Source organism: Hemicordylus capensis, chromosome 4 (genome assembly GCF_027244095.1).
Source record: "Hemicordylus capensis ecotype Gifberg chromosome 4, rHemCap1.1.pri, whole genome shotgun sequence".
In the NCBI taxonomy this organism is placed as follows: Eukaryota; Metazoa; Chordata; class Lepidosauria; order Squamata; family Cordylidae; genus Hemicordylus; species Hemicordylus capensis.
This window is the reverse complement of record NC_069660.1, coordinates 285,122,022-285,141,334: the sequence shown is the minus strand read 5'-3', so window position 1 is coordinate 285,141,334 and position 19,313 is coordinate 285,122,022. Positions and strand designations below refer to the sequence as shown.

At 42.8% G+C, this 19,313-nt stretch overlaps 1 protein-coding gene across 2 annotated transcripts in view; it reads right to left on the bottom strand.

Moving 5' to 3' along the window:
• Positions 1-382: 382 nt before the first annotated feature.
• MATN2 (matrilin 2) overlaps positions 383-19,313 on the bottom strand; it is an 83,547-nt gene continuing 64,616 nt past the window's right edge. The window contains exons 12-20 of one of the 2 annotated variants that reach the window (XM_053247719.1): positions 17,798-17,920; positions 17,584-17,706; positions 16,433-16,555; positions 11,602-12,015; positions 6,959-7,111; positions 5,875-5,904; positions 4,997-5,107; positions 3,814-3,910; positions 383-832 (exon numbers count right to left, since the gene is read on the bottom strand). In XM_053247719.1, coding sequence (XP_053103694.1) covers positions 775-832; positions 3,814-3,910; positions 4,997-5,107; positions 5,875-5,904; positions 6,959-7,111; positions 11,602-12,015; positions 16,433-16,555; positions 17,584-17,706; positions 17,798-17,920 — 1,232 coding nt within the window. In that variant the 3' untranslated portion in view covers positions 383-774. Of the gene's footprint in view, positions 833-3,813; positions 3,911-4,996; positions 5,108-5,841; positions 5,905-6,958; positions 7,112-11,601; positions 12,016-16,432; positions 16,556-17,583; positions 17,707-17,797; positions 17,921-19,313 lie in introns of both variants that reach the window. The other variant, XM_053247718.1, reaches the window with a different exon arrangement.

Genomic DNA, 19,313 nt, shown 5'->3' with positions numbered 1-19,313 from the left:
CATTTATTGTGATGCCCTTTACACAGTTGGATTATGTAGGCCTTTAATATTAAGACAACTAATGACAGATGTGGGGACAGTGCATTGTAAGACTGAAACAGTTCCATCAGAGCCGAATTTAGGTGAGCCATGAAGCCTAGCAATGCAGTCTAAAGAATATACAGGATTCATAGGATTTTGAAGGATACAGTTAAAAATGGAACTACATGTTGAACCACTAAGCATGATTTAACATGTAGTTAGGTCATGGTGTGTAACATGAATGCAGGGGAGAAGTGTAGGGGGCAGTGCTTAACCCTCTGTGTCTAATTCTCCCTGGCCAGTTCCAGGGGAGGCATTGGCAGAGAAGAAGAAGCAGGAAGGGGAAGGATTCGGCACACTTTCTTGCTTATCTCTCCAAGCTCCTGTATTAACAATACAGGCCAAATGTTGGAGACCTGTTTTCCTGCGCAGAGTCTGCACTAACATCAGGCCTATTTGCTAGTGGTATTGCAGGTTTCTGGCTTGATTAAAATGCTCAGCAGTACTTTTTTTTTTTTTAAAGCACCATTTTATTATATTACATAGTTTCTCAGTTGAAAAGAAAATTGCACAATTTTATAAAAACATTAGATCTTGCAATTCTATCTGCATTCAATGCAAAAATATTATGTGATACTTTATTGAAGCCATTAATTTCTTTTCTCTTGCTGGAAAGCTGGACCTCTGGTACTTAGCTTTGATACATTATCTTCATATGTATAAAATATACACCACACACTTCTGCTGAACATTTTATCGGTATCTTAATTGGTTTTCCAGGACTTCCACTCTTTTTGACATTTCCTCTAGTAGTCATGAATTAAGGAAAAAACCTTTTGTCTACATCCAATTAACAATATAATATTGCAATGCATTGCATATGAAGTAGTATGACTAGTTACAAAGCCGAAATTCAAATGATTGCCTATAACTAGAGCGTCCTACATGAGGATGTGTATTCTCATCTGCATTGGAAGTGATATGTAGCCAGTTCACTGGTGACTGGGTATTGCGATGCTGAAGCAAAATGCATCAACATCTGCATGTGAAGACCTACTTCCATGTATGCATCTCCTTAGCTGGATTGGGGGTACAACACTCTCTCATAACATCACCTATTTGTGCAAACCTACAGTAAGTCTCTCCTAGTTGTGTGTTTTGAAGAGAAGAACAGGAACCTGCCGTATACTGAGTCAGACCATTGGTCCATCTAGCTCAATATTTTCTACACAGACTGGCAGTGGCTTCTCCAAGGTGCAGGCAGGAGTCTCTCTCAGCCCTATCTTGTAACTGCCAAGGAGGGAACTTGGAACCTTCTGCATGCAAGCAGACAGGTGTTCTTCCCAGAGTGGCCCTGTCTCCTAAGGGGAATACCTTACAGTGCTCACATGTAGTCTCCCATTCAAATGCAAACCAGAGCAGACCCTGCTTAGCAAAGGGGACAATTCATGTTTGTTACCACAAGACTAGCTCTCCTCCCCTTGATCCAAGAAGATCAAATTCTTAATTTGGTAAAATACATTTTTTAAAATCTGAAAGGGATGAAAATGGAAAGCATTTTTTAAATATTATTTAAATAGAAAAAAATGCAATGTTCTAATTCATAAAGAGCATTCCATATTCTATAGTATCCTGTACTATAACTTCACTTTTCTTTTTGAAAAGTCATTTGAAGCTTACATAGCAGAGAGATGTATTTGGGGTGCACAGGGTGTACATACAGATAGGGAAAGCCTGCCCTAGTATGCTCTATACTGTATTTGCCCAAATCAAAGATCCCCTTTAAAAATAGAGGTTAAATATAGGTTTTACCTGCATTTACTCAAAAGGAACAGGACTCTGATTTAAAAGGACATCTTAATTTCTAATATCAAAAAACTTGTGGCGAACCTAGTCTTGGATTTAGGCAAATACAGTATCAGCTGCAAGCTCACTGAAGCTATAGCTATCATATCTGTGATATATATGTTTGTACTGGAGAAGCTGAGGCTTAAGGAAGGGCCTGCAAAGTGCATAGATTATTAGCACATAAGTGATGCACCTCCAGATAGCCAATATGGAGCCAGTAGCAGTTGGGGGGGAGATTGCTCTTCTGCAGCTAGTGAAGCTTTTCTGAACAGCAGCAGTCCTAAATATTTACTTATAACTGCAACAGGCAATAAGATCTGGCTGTAAACTCACTGCAGTCTTCTAGATCTCAAATAGATTAGTGTATATACAGTCAGGCACTTCACCCAACCTCACACTGCTGTGGGGGAGCTGGCCTGCCACCTTTGGCAGATGAGCATCGCCTTTGTCCTTGCCGAGCCGTGCATCCACACGAACAGCAGCGCAGCTGGGAGTGGTAGCACTTCCTCCCCCCACCCCCACCCCAGGGTGCCCTGTGCCACAAGCCCAGCCACTCCTCCCCAGCTCGCTGCTGGAAACATGAGCAGGCCGGGGGGGAAGTCCATTTATCTGGGGGCGGCCATGCAGTAAAACCCGGGGTAAAAAACCCCAGGTCAGTGAAAGCCTGGGTGGAAAAAAAACAGAGCTACCATGTCCTGGTTCTGCAGCAGCCAAGAGCAGAGGGCTCCCATCGCTCCAGATGACAGGAGCCACCTCCTGGGTTACCCCAGGCAGCAATAGCCTTAATACTTTGGCTGGAGTTATGAATTTCCACCTTGCCGCTAGAGGGAGCTTGTGCTTCACAGTCATCATCACCAGTGTTTGTATAACACCACTGCCTACCTTATTTCAAGTGATGCCTTTGCACTACTGTACCACTGTATTCGTTCCAATAGAGAAACCTTTATGCATATTTGAATTATTACATTGATATCTATCCTTTGCTTCAAGGAGCTTAAAGTGCCATACCTGATGTACCCTCCATTTTATCATCACAACAGTCATGTGAGGTAGGCTAGACTAGGCTAAGAGGCAGTGAGCCCATTCTCATGATTGTAGGATTGGCTCAGACTGGGTGAAAAGATTGCCTCCCCCACAGATGATCCCATCCATATTGCTGGGTGGCCGGATCGGCGGCCCAGACAATTGCTGGCTTCTGCCAGTAGCAGGGAGGGAGGAGGCAGGTTTGGAGGCCAGGAGGCCCCTGGAGCCTCCAGAATGCACCGCGTGAGTGTTCGGTGCATTTTGGGGAGCCTCTTGACGCTGGTTGGGAGGCTACTTGTGTGTAGGTGCCACGTAAAGCTGCATGTAAATGCACACGAGCATTTAGTCCACGTTTTGGGCACCTTCACACCCCTAACCCAGCCTCCTAAGTGGGTTTGCTGCCACACATGCACACCGAAATCCGGGCTGGGCTTCCTTAACCTGGTTTTCAGTGCGTGTGGGAATAGCTTCAGTGAGTAGCTAAGGGCCAAACCGCATGTTATGTTAAACTCATAGTTTGCTCTTGCACGTGTGTGTTTTTACTTTAAAATAGAAACTGCAGGGGATGAGGATAGGGCCTGCAATGTGTTCAAGGATTTAACCCTTTCCTACCTGCCCCACAGGCCCAACAAAAAGCCTGAGTTAATTTGGCTGTAAGCAGGTTTGCACTCAATTTGAGTTAGCCAAAACCTAGTCACAAAGGGTGGTAACTACCCCACTTCTGAGCAAACCTGGTAACATGAGTCAGTGCTGAAAGGCCATCACATTTCTCAGCCACAGCTCCTCTCCCCTTGGGTCTCACTCAACACGCACAGACCGCTTTTTCCAGAGCAAGCCAATAGAGATGACTGTCTGAAAAGTACTTCTTGCTTGTCATTTCTGATAGGCCCTTTGGCTAGAAGATACATACAAAGGATATGTTGGTGTGTTAGTTTTTTAATTTCGGCATTTGCCAAGTTCTGGAATGTTAAAAGTTTTTCACATTTGCATTGATCCTTCTTGTCTTCTGAAGGATTACCTGAAGAGTAGGCAGCAGAGGTTCATAAAACAAGAATACAAAAACTAATAATACAGATTAATCCCAAGAACAATGCCACTAAATTAATCTATTTTCAACACACGAACTGCAACTAAGGTCATCAAGGAAGTCTGGAGGACACTGACAGGAGTCTGAAACAGCTGTATGGGAAAGAATTTTGCTTTTAGATACTGTGGCTGACAGCTAGACTAAATTACTCCTGAGTAGCCCTACTGAAATTTAGTCCTTCGAGTAGCTCCTGAGTAGCACAGTTGAGTAACTTAGCCTGGATGTCAGCCTGTAAACTTATCCACCTTTAGCATTTAGAAGGAAATCCATTCTGATTATAAGAATGCAAAGGAAACCATTCTAGATCTATCTGACTCTTTTACATCAAAAAAATTCCTGGGGCATGGAATGGGGACATACTATATACATATTTTTAACACTGGCTTTGTGACTAACTCAAGTTCATCTAGCAGAGTCCTCTCTGTTCTCCACTCAGATTAATCAAAACTGGGTGTAACAGGTTTTAGTACGTAGTCCAATAATTAGTAGAAACTGAGGCCTAGTCCTCACTAAAGTGGAAAACCTGTCTACACTGCACCACTGTAGGTTGGGACTCATATGAAGGATATTCCCCTATACCAAACAAATAAATTTCACTCACACACTCACTCTCTCTCTTTTCCATGGACCAACTGGACCTACCCATGGAGTTTCAGAGATCCATGAACTCCTGCTCTGCGTTGCAAGCAATAGTACTAGTGATCTTTGAGTCTCCAGGGTTAAAGAATATCAATTTAAAATCAAATTCAGTACTTATTCTTTTCTCTAATTATTACTGAAGCTTTATGAAAATGTATCAGGAGTTCTTAACTTTGGGCCCTAGTTGTTGTTGGACTACAACTTCCATCATTCTCAGGAATGATGGGAATTGTAGTCCAACAACATCTGAGGACCCAAGGTTGGGAACCCCAGTAGTATATAAATGGGGTGGGAATCCATGGGTAATAGTTGAGGAGCTGGGGAGTCCATAGGTGCAAAAAGGTTAAGGAACCCTGCCTAGAATGGGAAAAGGCTTACCTGAAGCTACTGTTGATCGCAATCTTTTTTCTTCAAAAAGATATTTATGGTGTACAGCAAAATTGGAACAGGCAAGAACGTCGGTGATTGCTAGGGTAGCTGCTTCAGGTTCTACAAGGAACCACACAAAAAACAAACCTCGGATTAAAACAGTATACCAACATTGATATATATTATATAGGATCTTGCTCCTTATTGCCATCTAGCCTTTTATTTCAGAAGTGTTGTTTCTGTACTTTTTCTCCCTCCACCAATGGACAGAAGACCTAACTGCTATATACATCTGTGAACCTAATATATATAGCCAACAGTATCATGTACACACTTGGTTCGGCTGTATGGGCTGCCTATGGCAATGCGTATGCATTATACCAGTAAGAGTCAAACCGTATCCTGTGCACACAACCTGGCACTGCCCTCCTTATCTTGTGATTTGGGATCCTCTCTGTCCCATTCCCTTTCCCCTGTCCCTCCCTCTAGCCACTGAGTTTTTATTTGTATTGTAGTTATGCAGAAATGCTGGACAAAAATACAGTAAAATTACACATTTTCAGAAATGTGTTTTTCAGCATTGTAGAATGGCTTTTGCTGAGATATCTAGGGTAAAAATCTTCTCTTATGACACAGATCAAATTGTGAGAAATGTAACAAGGGATCTATGTTCATTTTCAAACTTGTATGAATTTGCCCACTGATGTTTATATTAACACATGGAGATAAAACCACAGACAGCAGTACCATGAACACAGCCCAACATTCCTTCCTCTGAAAAGTACAGAGTACAAAAAATGCTTAGAGAAGAACCTCCAGCTGAAGTGGAAACAAACACAATGAAAATTTCAGACCTTCAGAATATGAATCCATTGAATGAAGCACACCTGTTGGTAAATCCTTGTGCTCCTTCAGACCTGCAAGAAATATTGCCAAAATAAAGGGAAATAGTAAAGCAATTACTGTATTGCAGTAACCAGTAACACTGCAACAAAGAACTTGAAGCAACATCGATATTATTTCAAGTGGACTTAGTAATAAAAATTGCTATGAAGCCAATGCATGCATGTTGATTCAGAAGTAAGCCTCAATGACTTCAGCGCACAAGTAACTCTGCATGGATTGCAGCCTTTGACAGCTTGAATTATTTTCTGGCAACAGAATAAATTAAACAGGACCATTTCTGTTATGCTTTGCCGAATCATTTCCAGAGCCTTGAGTGTATGCACATTTGAGCAAATGTAACATGTGAGCTGGGAGCTCTGAGTTCTTGGCCACAGCAACTTTTGTGATCTCAGAAACAGGGAACATGTCTCCAAGATCACAAAGATTGCCACAGACATCTGTGAAACAACTGCTGTGAGTGGGGGAAACTCCATAAATATCTGGAGGGTGGCTGAAGGTGATAGGATAAAAGGGATCTTATTGGAACAGCTATAAAATATTGGAAGGTACATGGCAAAGCATCTTAGGCCCAGGAACTCCAATATTCACTTGCTTCCATGGTATTCCAACATAGCCTTTCAAATGTGACTAATACTGACCCTCAGGCCATCTTAACAGAAAAAGACAAATTACTGAATTTCTGCCCAGTGTTCCTGAAGGAATGGATCACAATGTTTTTCAGCAGCACTGCTGTGATCTTACTGCAGTGTATAGGAAAAGGAGGGCGTTCCCAAATCTCCTGGGTTTTTGAACTGTACATTTCACACATGACTTGCTAAACTGGCAGAAGTATTACAAATGATTGTATATGTTCTTGGCCTTAGAATAAAGTTATATATTCCCCAAGTGATAAATAGCTGAAATATTATTCTTCCCAGAGGCTTATTGCTCATCATGTTTTACACGTATCTTTGTGATTTTGCAGATGTTCAGGCCAAATGGTCAGATTGCTCCTGTCAAGTCTCATATTGAATCTGCATGAAGTGTTCAGTTGTGTGTGTGTGGAAAGAATATGATGCTTTATACCTTCACATATTCTTTTTTGGAGCTTTTCAGTAATCCCTTTCATTGCACTAAAATCCTCAGCATAAAAGAGATGTCTGTCTGGAGGGTCAGATGCAATTTCCCGCAATTCTTCTTCGATAGCTTTTCCTATTCCAACAGCATATATGGTAATTCCTAAGAAAGAAATTGCTTGTTATCATTATTACAATATTAAAATGTTAAGGCTTGGCATAGCCAATGGAAAGGATACGCTTCACTATTCAGTATTACATGTCTCCTTAAGGGGGTTTCACAGGAGTGGGGAGGACAATCAATACTAATACTCATTTTAGAGAGCCTGTAATTTGAGGGAATTGGTGTTCATTTAATTTCAAATCAATCATGGTTACAAGCCTCTTGCTCAAAACATGACTCAAACAACAACAAAAGCAGTACACACAAGGGTACTGATACAGAGAAACTTAGTTGTGTCTAAGTCTCATTGTTCAATGGGCAAGTTCCAAGCATGGCTATATGTCAAGCAGAATTAATTTTCTCTGGATTGCCCAAAATGTAGGGCTCTTTATACTTCTTATTCCAACTGCTTGCTCAGTTGGTGTGTCTTGTTCACTTTTCTAATACTCCTATTTATGCATTGCCTGTTTCTTTTCCATTCAAATTCTTTTTCTGGCCACTATGATCTCAACCAAATATAAGGAAACCATCCAGGCACGAAGTTTGAACCAAGACATGTAGAGTGATGTTCTATGGGCTGGTTGGTTAGTTAGTTAAGTAATTATTAAAGTATTTACATCCCATGTTTTCTGTCCCAGCAAGGCAGCTAATAACAACTCAATGAAAAGCCACAATAGTTCATATATGTGTGCTAATCACTTGATGTCTGCATGTCTGAATAAAGCAATTGTAGATCAAACACTAAATAAAGCTTTCAGATTTCCTCACGTCACCTCTAACAAAAATGTTTCCCCCCCCAAAAGACTCAGGATCTAACTATGCATGATATGCAAGTGCATGAACTGAAACACAATTACCTGCTTCTTTGTTGCAGAGCAGTGTTGAGAGAGGTGATTTGGGTTAGAGAAATGCTGCCAGTGTGCTTAACTATTCCCTGCTCATAGCTTTCTCCTTTCACTTCCTCCCTCCTGGGCAGGCCTGTCCACTGGGCTGACCTAGGCAGCCCCTTAGGGTGCCAATTCTTGGGGCGTGCCAGGCTGACCCCTCAATGGCTGGGCAGTGGCACAGGGTGGCATGGGCAGTCTTATGGGTTTCAAAAGGTATAATCTCCTTCCTCACCACCCCTTGCCTCAGCAAGCGCTAGTCACCAAGAATGGCCTCCCCCCTCCCCGCCAACACCCAGTTAATATTATATTCTGTTCTTTGCAGAAAATAATTCTAACCAAATGTGGGGGGTGTCAAAGTCATACTTTGCCTTGGGTGCCAGAAGCCCAGCCCAGCCTCCCTCCAAGCTGCCTGGATATCTGAAACCCTGCAGGGCAAAGAGTGTTCTGGGCTCTCCTTGCCTGAGAACTGACAGAGCAGCAGATGGGGAAGGTTGATGCACAGGCATACATACAATTCTGCACAAATCACTCTCAATGCTTCTTTGTGACAAATATCTTTGGGGCTTCATTGCACACATTTATGTGTAACATGGAGTTAGACCTTCAGTGCACACCGTCAGCTGAGAGCCATCAACTGTTGAGTAACTGGGTGATAAAAAAATGAAGCGATATGCATCCATATGAGACAGCTGTCTGATTTGGAGCTAGCCCAAACTGAAGGCAACGCAAGTCATTAAAAAAAATAATATTCAGCTTTATTGTAGTGCTATATGGCTACATGTATAAAATTGTCCCTCTTCAATTCAGGGTTGCTATTAACCCTGAGACTTCATGTATTTTACAACATGTATTTTAAATCCAAAATATCCTGATGCTGCTTTGCAACAAAGATGAAGATCATTGGGGTTTCACTACATACATTCATGTGTAATGTGTGATATGTTGCAAACCGCCTTGAGGCTATTTGAAATGAAAGGAGTTATACAGGTATAAAAATGAATAGAATTAATAACTGCCTAATATTTATTTTTGTCCAGATTGCCCTGGTACTAGAAAATTCTGTCTGGATCATTTGATTTGCCAAGTATGTTTTTTTTTTTAAAGTTATTTTAGGTTGTTCCTTGTCCTTGATTAAATTTATTAAGGATTCCTTCCACAGTATGCTTGTGGAAAAGGTAGGTCCACAACTAGTTGTTAAAGCGATCTGTGCTACTGAAGATATCTTCATATGTGTAAAGACAGCTGCTATTGCCAGTCTCTTTATTTCAGTAAAATCCCTGGAGGAGGGTGTGTGTACTACCTCAGCAATAACATAAAGGCCTACGACTTTCTGTCATTTTTTTCTGTTCCAGCAAAACACAACAATGTCAGTCTTTTCCTTTTTGAATTCCCATACTACTGCTCTCTGAACAGCTTTGTATTTGCCAGGAAGGGAAGCGGAAGCACACCCCTTCTTTGAAAAACTTGATTTTCATGAATGAACTATCCATGTTGGAGTCTGTTCTTTAAATGGGGAGTTATCAATAATGGAACATTCAAGTCCAAAATTCATACTCCGCATAGCTTCATTGGCTGCTATAGGGCTGCACTGAGACTCGTAAGGTTCATTCTGAGTTAATCTTTGGCGTAGTTACCAATGTGGAAAGTAGCAGAATGTGCCATGGTTGATGTATGACTTTGGATGCAATCCTAGACCTGGATAGTCTCAGAAGTTAACTCATCACAGTCCAGTTCCTAGCAATGTATAAAGGAATGCTGCTAGTCCTAGGCATCTCTTCCATAGCCCCAGAATTGACACAGCTCATCACTCATGCACTCCAGAATACAAAAAAGTCCACATGTGCCATATATTTTCAGCACTTAAGGAGCAAAACTGCATGTACCTGCAAATGCAGAATGTAAAAGGTACAGACAGTATTACATTATATCCTAAAATGTTGCCTCAAATTTCAGTGTTCAAGTATCCATGAAAATAGCCATGGATATAGCCACAGACTCCAACATGGATAGTTCATTCATGAAAATAAATCAAGCAATGTTTATTAATACTGTACATAATTGCTGCTGCTTTATGCTCCACGTCAGCTTCTTAATTTTAGAGGCCACAATCTGTCACTTTATTTAAAAACTGAAAGCATTTTAGAAACAAAACTGCTTTGGGGATTGGGAGAGGGAGGTGTGCTGCTGACATCAAAGGCACTAGCCAATCAACAGCCCCAAACTGACTTCTGATGCAAATTTGAATAACCTTTTCTCACTACTTGACAATGGAGGAGAAGGAAGGAAGGGTCTAGGAGGGTGCTTCCAAACTGGCCCCCAAGTGCTCAACAAACATTACAGCTGACTTCGCCATTAAGAAATTTGCAGTATTGCTCCTCGAATACAAACATACAAAAATTTATCGTGGTGGGGTGGTGGTGACATATACACATACTGATAACCAGCCCTTCAGCTAACTTATTCTCTGCATTTCCTTATAATTACAGGAGGCTATTCTTACATTCAGCCAAAACTGGGCTAAGCTGATTGTAAGAACCACCGGGAGCCAAGCATAGCAACAAAGAGGCCAGCCTCTTAAACAGGGGTAAGGGAGCGAGTGGTCCCTTAGCCCTGTTTTTTAATCATCCTCCAGCACCAGGTTCTTGCAGTCAGGGCTGGGAGACAGCAGGACACCCGGCTGGCTCTGGGGAGATACCCACTGTGCACCGCATACTCACACAGTGCATCATGGGATTTCCAGGGGCTGGGGTGATGCGTCCTGGCCCCTGACCCTTTGCGCTGCCGGGGAAAGTCGGTGTCTGTGCGGGCACAGGATCCGCACACCCAGCACAGACAGGGCAATTGTCTGCAGGGGGTGGGGAGCCACCTTATGAGGCACCATGTTGACACAAACTACAACAGACTACAGTTTATGAAGAATCCATTTGATCCCTCCCCAAATCCCAACTCTGCTTCCTAGTCCCCACCAGTGTTCCCTCTGAAGCGTGTGCACATGTGTGCGCTCACAAGTTTTTTGATGTCCGCTCTGTTAATTTTAGATCCCGCTCAGGCTGAATTAGGCAGGCCTCACTCTGAATGCATGTGCGCGCACACTGCCTTGATACTGCCACCCAGAGCAAAACTCATTCCACACTCAAATGAAAAAAAGTAGAGAGAACACTGGTCCCCACACTTCCTGTTTTTGGCTGCTCCCAAAGCCACCTCATATTTTAGAACAATGAACTTTGAAATACCCCCTCAAGAGCCAGCATGGTGTAGTGGTTAGAGTGCTGGACTAGGACCAGGGAGACCCGAGTTCAGATCCCCATTCTGGGCCAGTCACTTCTCTCTCAGCCTAACCTACTTCACAGGGTTGTTGTGAGGAGAAACTTAACTATGTACCCTGTTCTGGGCTCCTTGGAGGAAGAGCAGAATTGAAATGAATGAATGAATGAATGAATGAATGAATGAATGAATGAATGAATGAATGAATAAATAAATAAATAAATAAATAAAATCTTGAAACACACGGAAGTTTTTACAGCCTTCCTCCCTGCACGCCCCCAAGCCCTTTCTCACTCATCATGAGGAAGGGCTCATGGTCTAAGTAGACTTCTATCTTACCACTTTGCTTTGCTTTGGTAGCCCATTCAGAAACTTCATCTTGGGCCCGTCCATCTGTGAACACAATAGACACTCTGGGCACTTTTGCTGAGAAGCGCCTGGCTCCTTCTGCTTCTGTGAAGCTTCTCTCAGTCATTTGCTTCAGGGCAAGGCCAGTCATGGACCCTTTCCCCATATATTTCATTTGGGACACTGCTTTCTTCATATCTTTGGCTGTCCTGAATTGTTTCAGTGTAAATTCTGTGCGGACCTGAGTGGAATATTGCAGCAAACCAACTTGCGCAGCTTTAGGAGATATTGTAAGAGAGTCCAAGATTCCAGTGACAAATTCCTTGACGATTTCAAAGTTATTTTCTCCTAGGCTTTTTGATCCATCGATCACGAACACCAGATCAACTGGGCCTTCAGTGCATCCTGTTTTTTTAAAAAAAGGAAGAATGAAAGAAGGAAATGTTATGTAGACCCAATAAAATAATGTGAAAGGATGAAACAATCTCCTTGTGCAGTCTAAAAGAGTGATAAAGCTTTTGCATCCACAGGGGAATAGTCTGGGGGCATGGAAAGAGAAGGAATGGATGTTGCCTCTTGACTGGGTTAAAACAGGCCAAATCTTATTGCTTAAGCTTCCAGAGAATTCATTGCTGTATGGGACCCAAGAAAGGGCAACAAAACCCTGGTCAACACCCAAATCAAGACCTCCATTTGCAGCCCAAGAGTGGATCAGAGAGGAAATTTTTTCTGGTCTAGTCTAAAGTTCTGCCCTCAGGCCATCAGCACAGAGCCAATTAGTGGTCAGGCCATGCACATGGTGGGGCAACAGAGCTGTGGAATGAGCTACATGCTGCTGGCCAGCCACACCTCCACCCAATCCCTTCTCTGCATTTTCTTACTCTTCCACAATTGGCACAACAAGGCACCTCAGTTGAAGGCAGAAAACTGGCCTTCTCTTCTGAAAATTCCTGATAGCAAGTGAAAATGAAAACCAAAACAAATGACATCGAGAAAAACTCAAAGTGGACAAGTCTCAAAATAAATTTTAAGAAGAGCAATCACCTTCATTTACAAGTATTTACTGTTGTAAATGAAGGTGATTGCTCTTCTTAAAATTTATTTTGAGACTTGTCCACTTTGAGTTTTTCTTGATGTGTATAATGAGACTCATACTGATGAAGAATTTGAAAATGGTGTTTGGCGCTACATGTTCTGGTTCTTACTTTATATAATTAAATTTCCCATGAAGGTTGTATAGCTCTTATTCTATATTCTATAATTTATTTTTTCATGAAAGGCGTATACAGGAGGACCTTGATATTTGCGGAGATTCCATTCCATGTTACAACCACGGATACAGAAACTGTGAATATTGAGTCTTTGCAGCAATAGGGAATTGGGGGTTAGGGTCCCAGTTACTGGAAAACATTGAGAAGAGATCAAATTGGTGGTGGGGGGGGGGTGCTAGGGGAAGCTGCCTACCACACTTAGCTTCTCGTGCTGTGCCCAAGTCGTGCTGTGCCCAAATGCCACCAAATCATCTGAAAATCGCCATCCCCCCTTTTAAAAACAGAGCCATTTTGAATCTCCAAAACAAACCTTGGATATGTTATAAATAAACCTCAGTCAAATCATTTCCCTCCTGTTTTTTTCTGTGCATGCAAAGGTTGGGTGTCTATTACCCATCTGTGGATATGCAAATTGGAGAATAAATCACACGTAACAAGGTCCACCTGTATTCTTATGGTTGTTATCATATTTATTGCTATTTCATGAATGTATTTTTGACATTTTTCATATGCTACTAGTACTCTGACTTTATACCAAACCAGAACACTGGTCCACCTAGTTCAGTAGTGTCTACACTGACTGGCAGCAGCTCTCCAAGGTTTTAGGGGGTAGCCTTCCCCAGCCCTACCTGGAGATGCTGCCAGGGATTGCGTTTTGGACCTTCTGCATGCAAGCCAAGGCTGAGTCTAGAAATTTTGGGGTTTACTTCAAAATTAGGTTGGGGGGGGGATGCTATGTACTGCTAATTTTCTTTGGGCTAACGAGTAGGGAGGCTGTCGGCATCTTGATCCCTCAGCTGCTCCTCTGCTAAGTTTATTTATTTTATTATTTATTTATTCGATTTATATACCGCCCTCCAAAAATGGCTCAGGGCGGTTTTACACATTGTTGACAACAATCTAGAACAAAAGAAAGAGAACCAACATCTCAAAGCAACTTCTCCTTTCCTCATGTTTGCCTCATTTTCATTGCGGGGGGCATCCAACGAAGCTGATTTGCAGGAGATTTAGGATGGAGGAAGGAAGGACTTCTTCACACACTGTGCAGCAATCTAAGGAATTCAGTGTGCAGAACATACACTTTGCATTCAGAAGGTCCTAGGTTCAATTTCTAGCTGCACGATTCTTGGGTAGCAGAGCTGGGGAGGAGCTCTGAGAGATGCTGCCAGTCAGGGCAGACAATACTGGGCTGGGTGGACTAAAGTCCTGACTCAGTGCAAGGCAGCTTCCTATGTCCAGAAAAAGAATTATGGGATACAGCCCCTGCTTTGCATGCAGGGAATGCCAGATCCTTTATCTCTCCAGGGCTGGCGTCATCCTTGGCTGCCCCATGGCTCCTGCCTCTCCTCTCAGTATCAGTAGAGGGTCAGCCTGTCTGAAATCATGTCTCACAATAGTACGCTCGCTCTCTCTCTCTCTCTCTCTCTCTCTCTCTCTCTCTCTCTCGTTGCTGTACTTCTGCACAGGCCTCAGCCCAACATGAGACCCCCACAAATGCTCTGGCTCTCTCTGCAGTTGCAGTAGTTCCAGTAGCTTTCAGCTGGCCCTCATGCAAGCAAATGCTCTACCACTGGGCTACAGTGGCCCTATCCTCTAAGGGGATTATCTTAAAAGCTCACATCACCCATCCAATGCACACATCACCCCTCCAAATGCAAACCAAGGTGAACCCTGCTTAGCCAATGGGACAATTCACACTTGCTACTGCAAGACCAGCTCTCCACCCCATTGGCTGTTGTGAGCCAACTTCTGAATCAGCCCTATGGCACTGGGATCACTAATGTTGTTCCTGAAGAGCTGACATCCATGAAGGTAGACTCAAACAGGATGACATGCAGTCCCATCCATGGATACTTAAGGTCCACATCATTGATCCAGGCCAGCTTTTGAATGGTGCTTTAGTTACCTCTATTCCAGTCCTGGAGTAGAGGCGGGGCTAACAGCCAGCCAACAGCAAGACCACTGACGGCAGTCTCCACTTACACTTATTATTTACAGCAGTCTCGGAAAATAACATCTGTCTCATTAAACTGTCAGTATTCCTGATTCAACTCCACTGTCTTGTCCTTACACATACCACAACTCTTGCCACTGGATTCTACAGTCTGCCATACACATCAAGAATATCAAATGAGCTTGCACAGTAGCTCCCTCCCAGCCAAATGGGGCACCACCCTGAATATGGGAGATACACTTATGCAGATTTACAAGAACTGTTAGTGTTTGCAAGGAAGACAGGCTCTATGACTTCAAAGTAGAGTAAACTTGGAATGGATAGCTTAGAAACCTCTGCAGAAGTTCTTAAGTCCAGAAGCTGAAACAGCCTAATCTTGCTCAGCCTAACAGCTGAGAAAGAATTATCGTTGTTTATTGGTTTTGTAAGGGCAACTACAAAAGGGCTGCAGTGTTTATAGGGTTTGTGAGGGCATTCCTTCTTGGTAATGTTGGCTCCTGAAATATATGCTGTATATTTCAAATACGTTTTCCATTTTTCCAAATCTGTTTTCATGAGGATGAGCCAGGGTACAGCCATTTTACCCCTCCCCTGTATGTAAGGTCACTAAGTCAGCTGATGGCTTTAACTGCTTAGCTTCGCTTAGCTTAGCTTAGCCTTTTGTTTGCAACGAATTAGCCTTTGTTTGTTTATCAAACTTCTATCCCTTTTGTCTCTGGGCAGTTAACATAAAACAATTAAAACACATATAAAAAGTTAAAACCATTCAACAATTTAAAATCAACCATAAAATTAAAACAGACAATTTTTAAAAGCTGGGAAAGCTTAGGTGAAAAGATGGGTTTTGAGATTTTTTTTAAAAATTGCCAGAGATGGGGAGGATCGTATCTCAACAGGGAGTGCATTCCACAATCTCGGGGCAGTAACCGAGAAGGCCCATCTCTGTGTAGCCACCAGATGAGTTGGCAGTAACTAGAGACGGACCTCCTCAGATGACCTCAATGGGTGGTGTGGCTCGTAGTGAAAAAGAAGCTCTCTTAAATAGCCAGGGCCTAAGCCATTTAGGGCTTTATAAGTTATAACTAGCACTTTGTATTTTGCCTGGAAACCAATTGGTTTCTGGGCAAAAGTACCTCTACTTCCCATCATAAAGAAGGGAGCATGGCCCCTTTGTTCTGTGGCCCACAGGAGATCACGAATATACAAAACACGTTACACTGGGAGCCTAGAGGGGGATAGTGTGTGTGCTAAAGAATGTTTGCTTATGTAACTAAATGCTTCAGAATTAGCAGGGATGGGAGAGGGAAGCCAGCGGAGGGTGCGGTGACTGGAACCTTGGATATAAGCCTGATGCTAAGTTTGTGGGGTGTGCTTGCTTTTGGGAACGATCCTCAGCACCTTATTCTGAGCAGAATAAACTTTGAAAGATTTCCACCCTTGGTGTGTCCAACTGACTTATGCACGCCAAGCAGGAACCCATTTGGGGGGCAACAATGACTTCAGATTCTATTGTACATTTGCATGATGGATCCATTCCTTTTACAAGGACATCTGCTGAAGCAAGAAAGGACTGCATAATAAAGTTCAGGTTGCTTACTTCTGCACATCTTCCCATCCTCTCCCAGTATGAATCCTTCATGGCATTTGCAGATGTAGGAACTGTTATTATTCATGCAAATGTGTTCACAGCCATGCTCAGTGGACCTGCAAAGGTCTTTACCTGAAAACAGATGAAAAAGCTTGAGAATAGTATATCAGTTAATTTTTTTTTAAATTACAAAAATTACAAAGCAGTCAGGCCAGGAATTTTAATCTTAACAGCTAGAGCTTGATGGCTGGAGGAAGGAAGCAGATCAGTCCAATTCTGCCTGCCTGCCAGAGGATTCATTGACTATCCTGACTCAATCCAGCTTCCCAACTAGTCATTAGAACTCCATAACTGATTAGAATTTGGGAGTAAGATGCATTTCATTTGCATGCTGCAGCTCATCTTTACAATGAAAATGATATAATTAATACAAGAACCTTTGGAGCTACTCAAACAGAAGCATAGGAAGCTGGCAAAAGAAAAAAGGAGGAGGAAGAGGAGGAAACACTTTAATAGTAGAGCTACACAACACCCTCTACCCGACAAAGCATCTTGGGAATTGTTGTGTGCTCATAGTGCTGAACATGCTTTGTTAGAGATCGCTAGGCTCCTTCACAGAGCTACAAATCCCACAGTTCCCAGGGGAAAGGGAATGTGTTAAACAAATTTAAGGCCCGGGTCATACGTAATGCAGAACCGCGGGTCCAATGGACCTACAGTTCCATGCTTCCTCTGCTACGGTTGCCATATTCTGGCTTTCCAAATCAGGGTGCCTAATTTGTATATTATGTAAATTGGCTTGAAAATAATTTTTGAGCAGAATAGTGACTGCACGTTTTGCTCCATAACTCCACTTCTACATGGGCTAGAAATTAGCTTTCTTTCTTTCTTTCTTTCTTTCTTTCTTTCTTTCTTTCTTTCTTTCTTTCTTTCTTTCTAATGAAAGCTGAAATATAGGCAAATCTGGGTGGGCTAAGCAATCCAGGTGAGATGCTCAAAATCTGGTTAAAACCCGGAATCTCGGGGGGCACGGCAACTCTACCTCCCCCTGCTCTCCTGTCTGCATTTGTACTTTCAGGAGAGCAGTCTCTCTGCATGACACAGAATCTTCTGAACAACCATGCCCTGCCCCCCAAAAGGATAGGAAAAAAACTGCTTACTTCTACACGTTTTCCCATCTCCTTTTAGTACAAATCCCTCATGACATTTGCATATGTATGAGTCTTCCTTATTGACACAGACATGTTGACATCCATGGTCAGTGGACTTGCAGACATCTTGATCTGAGCATAGTTAAAAAGTTTGCTGGTTAATCCCCTTCTACAGATGCAACAGATTACAAGAATGTCTTTCAATAAAGATCCAGCTGCTTACTTCTGCAGGTCTTCCCATCATTCCTCAGTATAAATCCTTCATGGCATTTGCAGACATAAGAATATTCATCGTTGACACAGAGGTGCTCACAGTCATGGCTAACTGATTTGCAGAAATCATTACCTGAGGATAATTTAGATAATGCATGCAGTTTGCTAAGTGAAACAAATGACCCATACTGCAAAAATTAAATAAAACCAAAATTACATCCTGCTTTTATGCAACAAATAAAGTTACATGATAAATAGTAGAGTGCTATTCACTGGGTAATTTCTGCATATTCTCTTGTCCTGCCCCAGTATGAATCATGTCTAGCACTGCAAATGTAAGAATTATTTCATTTCTTGACACAAACATGCACACAGCCATGATCACCTGATCTGTAAGTCAACAGGCACCCAAAGGTCTTGGGTTGCTGCATGTTACACATTATGTTACACTAAAGGCAAAGCTTGGCCTGGTGGGTTTTTTTTGCTTGTAAGCAGCAGTCACTGGGGATCAGGCGTGGGATAATTTGGAATGGCAACACAGTGCGCAGGGACATAGGTCATAGTCCTATCCCAGAAAAATCACCACTCCAGAACTATTTGTCTTGGCAGGGAAGCTGTAATTGGCACAAATGGCAGTATGCCTTTAATGAGGCTATTCACACATGAGCGCAAAACCAGGCTAAGGGAACTCAGCCCAGTTTTGCACGTGTGTGTGAACTACCAAGACTGCGCCCGATCCTGGTTGCACCATGGTGGCAAACCCACCTACAAAGCCTCCTCTCAAAACAGGGTTAGGAGAGCAAGTGCTGTCCTAACCCTGTGATTCTGCTTGTGTGTAATCCTCAGCTAGCAGACTCAGGGAGTCATGCTTGCACGGTGCATTATTTGGGCTCTGGGTGGTGGGGCAACACCAGGCGCTGCACCCCGGCACCCCGAACCTCGGATGGTGCTTGTCTGGGTGGGTGATCCGCCTGCCCAAGGGAAGCAAATGGATCGTCTGTGGGGAGGTAAGCACATCAGGGCTTCCTCCTCACAAACCCTGCAGCCTTTCCTCACTGCTTGTGAGAAAAGACTCCATGTATGTAATTTGGCCCTTTTGAAGAGATAAAAGAATGGCCATCTCCATGACCCACAGGCAGGCACCAGTCTGTCAGCTATTTTTATCTGCACCCCCGTACCTCCTCAAGCCTCTCTCCTTAACATCAGAAGGGCTAGGGAGCTGCTGAACAGGCTGAAGAGCAGCAAACAACTAGCCATTTCCTAGTCCAAGATGTTTAAAAGCACAAAGAATGCAAAGATAATCTTCAGTGGGGGGTGGGGGGAGGAGAAAAGACATAATCTTTCTCCTGGAAGTTCTATATATGGGGCTTTTAAAGCCCTTTAACTCGCATCTCTTCCAGAATGGAAGGGGTGTGTTCACATAACAGCCAGATTTACCTCGAAGTCCCTGCGAGTTATTAGGGAGCAGCTCACATACACAATTTGGGTTTTCCACTGTGCCAGAGTGTAGCCCAATTTACATCCGG